This window comes from Drosophila miranda (assembly GCF_003369915.1).
Source record: "Drosophila miranda strain MSH22 chromosome Y unlocalized genomic scaffold, D.miranda_PacBio2.1 Contig_Y3_pilon, whole genome shotgun sequence".
NCBI lineage: Eukaryota > Metazoa > Arthropoda > Insecta > Diptera > Drosophilidae > Drosophila > Drosophila miranda.
In genome coordinates this window covers 8,718,087-8,731,449 of record NW_022881625.1, presented here as the reverse complement: position 1 = coordinate 8,731,449, position 13,363 = coordinate 8,718,087, and the positions used below count along the sequence as shown (strand labels likewise).

The window sequence follows — 13,363 nt, the reverse complement described above, 5'->3', positions numbered from 1 at the left end:
GGCGGGGCTCAGCATCAGCGCAATCGCGTGGCTGTGCCACGAATTCGCCATGTCCTCGTAAACCACAATTCGGTGGCGTCGGCCGCCACCTCGATTTGGCAATCAATTGAAGCTCCCATCGCCACGTGAAAGTCGCATGTGGCCGAATCCACGATGAGATTATTGGAATTTTTATTTGCGTTTTATGTTTGATTTCATTTTTTGTACCTTTATCTGTTTATCTCTGTTTCATTTATTTTCGATGTTGGCCCAATAAAAATTAAATTACCTTTAAGAAGGACAACCGAACCAAAAAAAAAAAAATAACAAGATATAAAAAAGCGCTAAAGATTAGCTTGTTTATATTATTATCAGGCCCAAAACTTTCGGCAGTCTTCCGACCATTCCATGCCCAATAAATTAAATTTGGCCAAAAAATCTGATGCCATAATTATGGCGATTTATTTGTTTCATTTCATTGAGAGTCAGATCAATCATAATACTATATTCCTAGATGAATATGCAAGTCGATTTAGCCATGTCCGTCTATCCATCTAATACCTGTTTCTATTCAAACTAGTCTCTCAGTTTTGAAGCTCATTAAGTTTCATGAATACACAGATCATTCGTCGAAACAGAGCACATCGAATGACATATAAACGAAGTATCGATAGAACCTACAAATATAAACATATATAAGGAACGACAATATCAATAGCTGTCATAGAGAACGAAGTATTGATTATGGCATGGAAGAGGATCTACCTTTGAACATGTAGAACCTACAAACATAAAAATCAATAAGGAACCACATTATATAGCTATCATATGAACGACGTTTTGATATTGGTCCTGTTTCAGACCTACCTTTAAACATGTAAAACCTACAAATATAAACATCAATAAGGCTCTGAATTGTTGACATGGAAAGCTTACCTTTCCCAACAATTGAAGTGTTCATATCTCATGGTAAGTGCTGTAGAACCTGTATATAATTGTTTACCAGCGAATTTCTAATCAGTTGTGCAACTGATTTTTTTTTTTTTTTTTTATTAAGCGTTGAATCCGTACATTGCATATAACGTATCTTAACATCACTGGTAAATAATATTGGGGTAGCCAAACCTAATGCTAAATGCGAGAGGACTTACAAAAAATATAATATTATAATATTGGGAGGGAAACTTAGAGTTGGCCAATAGTTTTGGCAAAACCCAATCTCTTCAACCGCCTCAAAGGCCTGGCAGGTAGTAATCGTCTGGCGAGCATACTATGGTGTCTAATTAGCCTGTCACTGTATCTGCTGGTGTGCCTTCCAATCTGCTCCTCTACTGTATGCAGATTCAAATCCCGATGTAGGGTGGCGCCGCGCACGTACCAAGGGCAGTTCGTTATTTGCCTCATGGCGCGATTCTGCAAGACCTGTATCCGTTTATAGTTCGATTTGGCAGCTATACCCCAAATCTGCACACCGTAGAGCCAGATCGGGGCTACACAGTGTACATAAACTGCTCTTTTGGCTCTCAGTGACATGGTGCTTCTTCTGTTAATCAGCCACCGCAATTGCTGCATTCTTTGCCCACATTTACGAGCCGTAGCTTTCAAGTGTGGACCAAAAGTAAGACGCTTATCAAGGGTGATACCGAGATACTTTGCTTGCTCTGGTTGGTCCAAAGTTACGCCTTCAAACTTTATGGGTGGGGTGTGGTCTATGAGCGCTTTCAGGGTGAAGCATGGATTGGTGGTCTTCAGTGGGTCGACTTTTAAATTCCATCTTTTGCACCAAGCTGCCAAAGAGTAGAGGTACTCTTGGAGACCATCTGCTGCCTCAAGGCGGCACTTCGAGCTGTAGAGCAGTGCTATATCGTCCGCGTAGGTAGCAAGCAGAGCCTCCATATGTTGCTCGCTTGGGGAGGGTAGATCTGCAGTATAGATAGAGTAAAGCAGCGGGCCAAGGACGCTGCCCTGTGGAACTCCAGCTCTCATTTGGCAAGGTGTTGAATGTGTGTTCCTGAACCTGACCATAAACTGACGTCCTTCCAAGTATGATCGTAGGACACCGTAGTATGGTGCTGGGAACAGTTTTTTAATTTTGCTCAGTAGGCCGTTATGCCAAACTCTATCGAAGGCTTGCTGCATATCAATGAAGACTGCATTGCAGTATTCTAGATCATCATAGGCCTGTAGGATGTGTCCTGCCAATCTGTGGACTTGCTCCACTGTGCCGTGTCCCTCCCGAAAGCCAAACTGGTGATCCGGCAAGATACGGCATTCCTTGATTATACTACCAAGACGATTGGCAAGAAGCCTCTCCCATACCTTAGATAAGGAAGACAAAAGACTTATTGGCCGATACGACTCAGGGTCGTCCTCCGGTTTTCCAGGCTTATGGATCATCAGGATTGTTGCTATCTTCCACTGCTTAGGGAAAAACTGCATCCTTAACATGGCGTTAAAAATGAGCACTATGTAGAGTATCGCCCGAGTAGGCAATGCTTTCAGTGTGGAATTGCACACTCTGTCAATGCCAGGAGCCTTCTTCCTCGGTAGGGACTTGATGACTTCAACAATCTCCTCAGCCCTGGCTGGTTTAATGGGTAAGGCCATTTGTAGAGGTGTTTGCAGACTATCTTTTGTCTCTTTGTACTGCGCCTCCGTGGCGAATTGGTAATGGGTGAACCTGTCCCTTAAATGATGTGCAAACGAATTGGCCTGCTCTTCTTCGTTTCTAGCAAGTTCACCGTTGGGACACCGGATGGGAATCTGTCTGAACGGTTGTCTCTTAAGAGACTTAGTGGTCTTCCAAAGCGAATATCCAGCATCCACGGTGTAATCCATGGAAGCAAGCTTTTGTTCAAAGAAGTTGCTTCGAAGTTCTCTCAGGGTGTTTCGAAGTTGCTTGGCAGCCCGGTTCCATAGAACTCGGTCCCATGGGTCTTGAGATCGGATTGCACGTCTGCGAAGTCTCCTTTTTTGTGACAAAAGCTCTCTGGCCTCTCTTGTAAGAACTATTCCATAGGCGGCGCTTGTCGGAGGATGCGAGGGCGTTGAGGCAGCAGCAGCCATGTGTATACTCTCTGTGATGTTATCTACAGCCATCTCGATTTCTTCCTCAGAGTTTAGCGTGACGTTCAGTTGAATCGACCTCTCCAAATGTTGCCTAAATGCGAGCAGATCAGTGTGCTTGGTGACTAGATGAGGGCTTGGATTTTCTATAATGCCATCTGTTTTAATGCTGATGACTAAGGCCAGATGGTCGGAGTCCAGATCCCAGCTCTGACTTATTGTTGCTCGAGAATCCGGAATACCATGATGTACTGCGAAGTCTATGCAGGACGGCTTGTGATTGAATACATATGGGTACCTGGTTGGTGATCCAGTTGCAAGGATCTTAGCGCCAGTAGCAGAGATGGCTTCCGCTAGCTCTCGCCCCCTAGGGGAATTGTAAGTGTCTCCCCACAGCCAGTGTCGGGCATTCCAGTCACCACCAACCAAATACCTTTGCCCGCAAGCACGGAGTGCATCGATGTAATGTCTTTCCTCAATCCTGACTCTGGGAGGGCAGTAAATGGCGCTGAACTCCACATCGCCCAGTCCTGTGGCTACTTTTACTGCTGACATTTGCATGCTGCGTGTCTCAATGACCCTTTGTGGAAAATGACGAAGCGAAGTCTTAACTAAAACCGCAACTCCACCAACGCTATTATTATTCCGCGATGGCTTGAAGGCTGGATAGAAGGCATATCCATGTATTTTTACAGCTGCACCTCTTTTAATTCTGATCTCCGTCAAAAGAAGAATGTCAACGCTATTCTTGTGCGCGAAGAGCTCAACTTCTTTTGCTTTCCCTGAAATGCCGTTAGCATTCCAGATGAGAACCTTTAGTGGGTTCATTGAGATGCTGAAACGTTGTTCTGGAGCTGAAGATTAGATCCAGCCCATTGCTTAATCGTGTTGGCCAATTCAAAAACCATTTTTTCAAGTTTTTCAAGGCGTTGATTGGCTTGACTATTATGCTGCTGCTGTTCTTGCTGCTGTTGCTGTAGCCACATAAGAAACTGCTGCTGCTGCTGCTGTTGGAGCTGTTGTTGCCATTGTTGAAATTTTGTCTGCTGTTGTTGTAGCAGTGCATGAACTTCATATGAATTCTGTTGCTGGTTATTCAATCCTTGTGGCTGATGCGCTTGTAGACTATGAAAACGACGCTGGGCAGGTGTAGCAGGTATTGCATTTGAATTACCATTTGCTACGGCAGCATAGGAGGCTCCTGTATTACTTCTAGTGCCTACCAAAGGTTGGTGCTGAACAATATTTCGCTGGTGCTGCTGTATTGTTGGTCTATTAGCCCCCTTTTTGTGACTAGACTGCAAGGTAGGAAACTGTTGCTGGTCTCCAGGAAGTGTGGTAGAGTAAGCATATGCCACTTGATTATTTAAGGGGACATGACCCGTCCTGTTCTTATTAATTGCCTTCTTTGCGGAGCCCATTGATCGCCGTAGAAACTCCTGATACCATTGGCATCCTTTGTAACTGGCCATATGGCTTCCAGAGCAGTGAATGCAGGTTGGCTGTGCATCTAGGGGGCGTGTGCATTGTGAGGTTTGGTGATTTTCACCGCATCTGGCACAGTTGTGATGTCGGCGGCAGTATTTGGCTGTGTGGCCGAAATCCTGGCATCGACGACATTGAGCAATCTCTGTGGATTTTCGCATCCTTTCAATCCGTATTTTTTGGCGGCAAAGGGTCTTGACTTGGTAAATTTCGTTAATTTTTGCACAAGGCTTAATATTAATGAAAAAAATATTAAGTTTTTCGTCCTTGTTAGTCCTTGAGCTTGGATTATGAATGTGAAGGACCTCGAAGCCCAACATTTTAAAATCGGCGGTAATATCATTGTTTTGGGTGCTATGATGTAGGTCTCTTACAACAATTCTATGAGGCTTTTCAGTCTGCAATTGGTATGTGTGGAATTCTATTCCAATGGCATCGAAACAATCCACAATTGCTCTATAGGTATCACTGTCTTTGGGGAGGATTCTGACCGTTTCCCCCTGGTTAGCTTTGACGACAACGTTATTCAAATTTGCAACGTCCTTTATGACATCAAATAAGTCATTTAAGTTGCTAATATTGACAACTATTTGCGGTGGTTTTGGAGGGCCTTTAAGCTGATTACCAGAGCTCGTTGATTCTCCTTGAAGACACTGGTCTGTATTAACTGCTTCATAAAGGTGTTCATCCAGTTGGTCATTTCCAGCGTCTGCATCTACATTCATCCGAACTTCCTCATTATTACTATCACTTGGGATGTTCGTGTCAAGAATGGAAAATCTGTTGTTGGTGTTTGCCTGTTGGCTTGTAGTGGGGGGCAAGCCCAGGTCCCGGCCGCCGCTCCCTCGTTTAGATTTAGATGACAAAGTCTGATCGTTTTTTCTTTTGCCCGTTCTCAGTTTTTGAGCATCCAGAAGTCGTTCGGCAGCAGTGCGAAGTGTTTTTGCCTCAGTGTCGTCGGGGCATGTGGATATGGAGTTTTCTTGGCTATCAAAGCTTAGTGCAGGGCAGATACTGCTTATTGTAGCAGTTGCCATGGTGTAGGTGGTGTTGTTGGTGGCACTAGTGAATGTTACTGTTGTTGTGGTTTCTGTGCATGTAGAGCGTTCAGCCTCTGAACGATACTCAGAACGAATCTCAGAAGGTAATTTGCCTGATATTAGAAGCATTCTCTCATGATCAGTCCGCTTATTTCTAAGCCGAGAGTCAGATGAACTATTCGCATTCATTATACCGTAGCTGATAAGCGAAGTTTTTATTGCCCCTCTTGTGCGGCTGTGCGCAGACTGAGGGGAATGTCTTGCCCGAAGGGCAGTGAATACAGTTGTAAAAACGTTCACAAATGTGTTTTTTGTTTTTGTCCAATTGCCGACACCGCACAAAGCAGCACCCGAATTTACGATGTATGCTATTTTTAGCACACAAGAGAATGCTCCGTAAAGCAGAATAAAGAAAACAACTTTGCACAAGCGCGACACAACCGATCTCTATGAAAGTTGATTCGAGACTGTGCAACTGTTTAGATATCATATTTGCAAGTCATCATGATACTCAAACATTTTCTAGGGAATGGTGGGGTATATTTTATTTGACTTCGTTTAAAAAATGGAAAAAAATCCTATAGAAAATTGATTCCCTTAAAAGTTACAATCATTTGTGCGTTAAACATGGCGATGGAATAGCTATTAAAATATCGATAAACTGAACTTTAATTCCTGCACATCAAAAGTAATTCCATATTACTTATATTATGATTATACGAATCTCTTTAATCAATTCCTGCAATGATTTCATTGCGTAATATTTATGCGAACTTTACCAAATCGCCTTTTCTGCGCCTCAGTTGAGTTTTTGTTGCGGACGAGTTAAGATCATAGAAAAGGCAAAAATATGTTGAAAATCCGTTGTGGAATTGCCGTAGCTCACAAGCAAGTGGCGGCCGTCTCTTTCAGTGGACAGCAGGTTAGAGGATAGAAGCTGGCAATGATTTGGTATGCAAAATGCCTCAATACCGATCATTTCCAGCGCCGGCAGACCACAGCTGCTGCAGCTCTAACCCGAGACGATGCAGAGTGGCAGAAAGCGCGTCCCTTCAGGCAGGTGCCTCGGGCCAATTTGATATCCCTGATTCCCAAAATGTTCATGCGGAGTTGATAATGGCCATGCGCGAAGACTATGGCAGCATTCATGTTGTGCCAGGCATCATGGGAGGACCTCCCATGCTGAGTACACACAATCCCAAGGACTTCGAGGTAGTATTCCGGCACTAGGGCACATGGCCAAATCGGCCTGGCGCCGACGCTCTTTTGTACCATCGGCAGACGCACAGAAAGGATTTCTTTCAGGGCGTCGAGGGCGTCGCACCCACCCAAGGAAAGGCGTGGGGCGACTTTCGATCGGCTGTAAATCCAGTCCTCATGCAGCCCAAGAACGCGAGGCTTTACTACAAGAAAATGTCCCAGGTCAATCAGGAATTTGTGCAGCGGTAGGCCATTCCACAAATGTGTTTCTTTAAATACTTAAAAACTGTTTTCCATTTAAAGCATTAAAGCCATCCGTGATGCCAGCACTCTAGAGGTTCCTGATAACTTCATAGACACCATCAATCGCTGGACCCTGGAGTCAATCTCCGTCGTGGCATTGGACAGGCAGCTGGGACTGCTGAAGGAGTCGAACAAAAGGAACGAAGCCACAAAGCTTTTCCACCTCTTGGAAGATTTCTTTAAAGTATCTGCTGATCTGGAGCTGAAGCCCTCCGCCTGGCGCATGTTCAAAACGCCCAAACTGATGAAAATGATGAACATTCTCGACACCATTCTGTACATTATATCGGCATATATTGATGAGGCGGTAGAGCGATTGGAGAAGGAAGCCAAAGAGGGTGTTGTCCGTCCTGAGAACGAGCAGAGTGTACTGGAAAAGCTGCTCAAGGTCGACAAGAAGGTGGCCACAATCATGGCCATGGACATGCTAATGGCCGGAGTTGATACCGTACGTACTCTGCAGATCACGTAATAATCAGAGATTGATATAATTCGATATTTTTTCAGACCTCTAGCACATTTGCAGGGGTCATACTCTGCCTTGCCAAGAATCCCGAAAAGCAGGCCATACTCCGAGAGGAGGTGATGAAGGTACTGCCCCACAAGGACTCGGATTTCACGGAGGAACCCATGAAGAACGTTCCCTATTTGCGTGCCAGCGTCAAAGAGTCGCATCGGATGTACCCGCTGGCTGTTATGAATGCCCGAGTTCTCAATCGGGACAGCGTTTTGAGCGGATACCAAGTGCCAGCTGGTACCTGTGTGTCGATGGTTCCCCTGAGCTTGCTATCCAGCGAGGAGCACTTCCCCAAGGCTGCTGAGTTCCTGCCAGAACGTTGGATTCGTAACGCCACAGACTCCACCGGGCAATGCCCAGCGAATGACTTGAAGCTGAAGAATCCGTTTGTGTTCTTGCCCTTCGGATTTGGACCCCGGATGTGCGTTGGAAAGCGCATCCTGGACAGCTGGAGCTGGGCATCGCCCGGCATCGGCACTCCGAGGCGAGGCCAGCGACCTCACCCGACTCCTCCATGAGACGGTGGACATTGGTCAGAGGCCCGACGATGTGCCACTGATCATATGGCAGCTGAAGCTGGACAAAAGCATTGAGCATCTGCGCGAGGAGCTCTCGAAACGTCGGGCGGAGATCGGGGAGCTGCTGCTCCAGCAGGAGAAGTTCTGCGAAGAGCTGGGCGCACTGCCGCTCCCTCTACTGGCGGACCCGCTGCCCCTGCCCGATGAGATGGACGGCTTTCGCGACCATCTCGACAACCTGCGCGCAGTGCGCCAGACGGAGCTGGACCAGCTGCGCAAGGCCATCAAGCATGACATGAAGATGCTCGAGCTGATGCCCCAGACCGATGCAGAGGATCGCCTACTGAACGATCTGATCCACAATCTAACACCAGAGACACTAGAGCGGCTGCGGCAGATGCGCAACGGTTATGCCGAGCAGATCCAGAGCTGCGCTCCAAAATCCATGACATGCGCGAGAAAATCTACGTGCTGTGGGATCGCCTCCAGGAGTGTAGTGGTCGCTTGTCGGGCGGATAGGAAAGCATATTTGTGTTCTTCGCCTGAAAGTATGCCCGATGGTATGTACAATTTATATATTTATGTATATAATATATATATAACTATATTTATATATATTGTATTATTTATACAAGTATATATCGCCCCCCACCGAGATACTTATTAATTATTAAGTTTAGTCCCCATAGTTAGTGTATAGTTAGGTTGGCTTAATTTCTTGTTGTGGTGTTACATGTTAAATGTTCCTGGTCGTGTGAGGGCTAGCGCCATCTAGGGTTGACATTAAGAATATGCTTAAAAACGAACAAAAAATCTCCCCACCATGTCCATAACCATTCAAGGTGAATGGCGAAGGATCGTGCAAAGGCAGATCCGGAGAACAAAATTTTTGATGGTCAGTAGATCCGCCCAAATCTTTCTTTCTCCTCGTGGCCATACAAGCATTCAGTTGCGCGGTGAAAAAAAAAAAATAATAAAAATAAAATTAAACCGCCGTAAATAACCGTGGTGTGAAACCAAAGTGCACTCGATCGGGAAAAAAGAACCCAAGAAAGCAGATTGGGCTCTAATCGAAAACGTGAGTACCGGCCTTCGACAGTGCTAGGAGCCTCGAAGTTAGATTTTCCGACTTTCTCTGTAGTTTCCGCTTGGAGGTGAGCAGCCCCAACACAAAAAAAAAAAACACCTGGAGAAAGAAGGAATTAGCACCTCAACCCCATCCCCCTATTTTCGCAGTGCCAGTTCCAACCGGGTAAATATGTGCATGGAGTAACTGTTAGAAAAAGTAGCCTGATCAGTATTTTCAAATTCCACATTAGAATCGGCACTTAGTTTGGGAATTATCCAAAAGCTGCAGCCCGAGCTTTAAGCCCCCGCAAGTCGCGGGCAGTGAACTTTGGCTGCGCGAGACGAGGACAGCCGTCTGAACGGGCTTAGTGCGGCGAATTGGCGTAACCGTTTCGCATTCAAAACCGGGCCAAGAAACGGAACCCGGTGCTTGCAGTCAGCGTAGGACCGAAGCCGCTTAAATGTTCCTACCGGGCGGGAAAAAATAGTGCACCACGTGTGTACATAACCTCCCGGCGACCCCTAGTGGTATCGCCTCTCTTGTTCTTCTCGTGATTCGGCCTAGCTGTTCCAAACGTTTATTTAAAGTGCAGTGGAGGCCAGCGTTTGTCTTATGTGCACGTTAGTGTCATTATGTAGGCTTAATGAAAACTGTAAGAGATGTGCTCACATACATATGTATACACCGCCCACTGAAAGCCACTGAGGCCAGTAAGATCCCACCGTGACTCGCATTCCCTTGAACCTCGCAGTCCGTTGATATGTCTGTTTTTGTGTAGTTGGATATACTTAGTGTTAATTGTAACAGAAAAAAAAAACCAGAAAAAAAACCCACCAACACATGGAAAGTTTGAAAATGCATTTGATAAAAGCTTAAAAGTTTGAGCTTAAAAGCGTCCGCTCGTCCAGGTCCCCTCCGCGAGCTTATGCCATGCAGCACGCGCTGTACGATTTTGTTTTTGGTTTGCAGGTAAAAGTTTAATGCACCCACACACAGCCACACGCCCAGCTACGAAAGATCTTTCGCCGCGGGAACACAAACAAAAACTGAGTGAGCTTTATAATATACCAACAACATTAAATTTTATTGCCTCCCAAAATTCCGCGAGCGTGGCAAAAGCTTCGTTCTTTTTTTGCTAAAGCTGTTTGTCGGTCGTTGACCTCACACTTTTAAAGTAGTCACAGCTGATTGGCCTTCTGCCTTTACAATACGCTTGGTAGAACGAATAGTATGTCCAACTACTCCCTGAAGCCGATGTGCTGGGACATGTGTACCTATATTGCGCTATAGTATTATCTTTCTATCTAAGGAAAAATCATTAGTTTATATCGCACTATAAAATATCGTATATGCACTTATAACTATTTACACTTATCGTATTTATTTATCTAAATATTCCCTAGTAATAATAGCTATATCTCTTGTGACGCTTTTCGTTCCTCCTTTTGTCCATTTATCCTTGTCTTGGAGTTCTCGGTTAGTGTTTCTTTTTTCTTGTAACATGAATATAGTATCTGAATATAGTTTCTAATAAAATGATTGTTAAGATGAATATGTGCTAGACGTTACCGCAGTTGGGGGAACCATGCCGCTCGTGAGCGAAATAGGATGACCAATACCGGACACTCCAGGGATCCTGATATTATTATTGGCTCTTTCAGGATCATTGTAGGGTGGGCGTGGCACGACTCTGTGCCAGCAAAACAGAGATGTCCGCCGCGGTGGTAGATCCCTACTCCTTCTCTGCACTATCTTTGCCCCACTATACTTTCCGTACCCCTAACGATCCTTTCCTTGTCTGTCCCCCTCCCATTACCAAAAAGAGTACGCGAATTTTAATAAAATAATACCAGCAGGAGCGAAGCAACCTAACTGGAGGGTTACCCCAAAGAACCCATCCCCATTTCCGACCAGAGATCAGCCGTGGAAGCGAGCGCGTACTCCTTCTCAGTTAGCCGACCATCAGCTTCATCGTGCGAAGATTCTCTTCGTTACTCGTTACAGTAATAATTATTTTATTTGGCGCCCAACGTGGGGCCGAAAGGCCTGAAGGTCAGGTTTGACGTAATTGTAAACGTTACAAAGCGGAGTTACATTAACTTATATGGTTGTGTGTGACCCCAGCCAAACTTGACCCCGAAGCAGAAAAATTGTTGAGAAAGTCCATAACACCTGCGAGCAGTGCATAGTCATGCACTGGCTTAAGACTTTTGTTCCCTGTTTCCCACCCCCCTTCCTTAAAGCCTTCCTTTTGTCCTGGAATTGGATCCTGTGATGGTGGATTAGCCCGCATCGGAGTATGATCCATAACCCTTGCTCGATGGTAAGCTGCTCTGGAATCGATAAAAGCTTCACCATAGCTTTATTGCCGAGCAGTATATGCCATAGCAGTGAAATCTAGATGGATTCACTGGTATGTGGAAGTTGGCTGGACACAGGGTTATTAGTGGAGTAAATCTACGACCTGCCGCTATACAGAAGCATATTAGTGAATACATTCGCCCGTATCCCTTGGAAATTGACAGGTACCTTGGGTAGCTTTGGTTCAGTTGTCACCGGAGTCAGCTAGAAGAATCAAAATTATTTTTTGTTGCCGCTCAACTCGAATCGGGGTTATTAAAGTGCCTCCGTCTTTTGTTTCTCTCTCTACTTTCTAGTGATTGGTCTATTCGTGCGCCGATTTATACAGCAGGTTATCGCTGGTGCTTGGTGCTGGTGCGTTTCTTCGTGCTACGTTTCCGGCCCGGACCAATAATGGCTGCGAAAAAGGTATAGGTCGTAGCACGCAGAGACTATTACAAACTCCCCGTAACCGCTTCGGTAATGTTTCCTCGATGGGCGGCTGACGAACACCGTCGTGATCCTGGTATGGGCACGCGGGCAAGAACGTCGTCCTTCCCTATGTTTAGTCGTTCGCCGCAGACAGGAAGGGGCCTAGAGCTACTACTTGGGTCACGATTGCCGAAGATACCTTTTCTTTATTTCCCCCTTTATCGCTCTACCACGCATAGTTATTGGCAACCTTTCGGAGGGAAAGGGTTGCATGGTTTCCCCCAAAATCTCTCTATCAAAGATCGTTTTTTTTGCTTTCCCCGTTATTATTGTTTCTTTTTTTGTTAATATTTGTCTGAACTAGATTTATAGGAACGTGCTTGAAGCTAGTTAATATATAGGATAACTTTACAATGCCGGTAGACCGAAGCCCGGATTATAGGATTCAGCCAAAAGAGAGCGAAACCTTTTGCTGTGTATGCACGCAAGAAGTCGAATACCCAGGCCAACTATTAGCTACCAGCTGTAACCATTATTTCCATCACACCTGCTTTAGTGCACGTTCAGGAAATAAGAAAGTCTGTCCAGTGTGCAGAACTGCGCTGAGCAAATCGACCCTTAATTTGGCAGAAGAACTAGAAGCAGCTCAAGCCTCAGGCAGCCAACCAGGGGCAGTTGCAGTGACCAGATCCCGTTCGAAAGTGACAGTGACAGCCGCACTAGCACAGCACACTCAAATGCTAGCTAACGCGATTGAAGCGGGGTTTCAAAGATTGTCGCTCCAGAATGCAGCTCCAGTTCCAACGGAAAGGGTACACCCAGCCCATAGGCAGTCCTCTCCCGTTAGGTCAAATCAATCCTTTGAGCAACTCTTTAGGTTATCCGCCAGGGAAAACGCAGCATTGCCAAACTCAGCGTCCGAGCGACCGACTAACTTGTCAGCCCCACCCGAGTCGCAGCAATCACATCAGTTGCGCGCGGATCGGATTAGCCAGATAATCGCGAACTGGAAGTTGAGATTCTCAGGGCGCTCTTCTATGTCAATAGATGATTTTTTGTATCGCGTCGAAGCTCTGACCAGCCAGACATTAGATAGCAATTTTGAATTGTTATCTCGCTACGCGAGCAACCTGTTCGAAGGAAGCGCGGGTGAATGGTACTGGAGGTATCATAAAAGCGTACCAAGAGTGCGCTGAATTGATCTCTGTATTGCTCTGAGATCGCAGTTTTCGGACGGCAGAACAGATTTAGAAATCAGAACCGCGATCACCCAGAGGAAGCAGAAAGTCAACGAACCGTTTGACAGTTTTTATGAGGCCATAGTGGCGCTTGCAGACAAGCTCGTGCAGCCGATGACCGAGCAGTTCTTGTTAGAGGTGTTGCGAGCAAATCTGCTCAATGAGATACAACATGA

At 45.7% G+C, this 13,363-nt stretch overlaps 1 protein-coding gene across 1 annotated transcript; it reads left to right on the top strand.

The window, feature by feature from the left end:
* The first annotated feature begins 7,220 nt into the window (after positions 1–7,220).
* Positions 7,221–8,108, top strand: LOC117194816 (probable cytochrome P450 12a5, mitochondrial). Its single transcript, XM_033399299.1, has 2 exons — positions 7,221–7,521; positions 7,581–8,108. The coding sequence occupies exons 1-2, from the start codon at positions 7,297–7,299 to the stop codon at positions 8,106–8,108; spliced, it is 753 nt and encodes a 250-aa protein (XP_033255190.1). The 5' UTR covers positions 7,221–7,296.
* Positions 8,109–13,363: the final 5,255 nt, after the last annotated feature.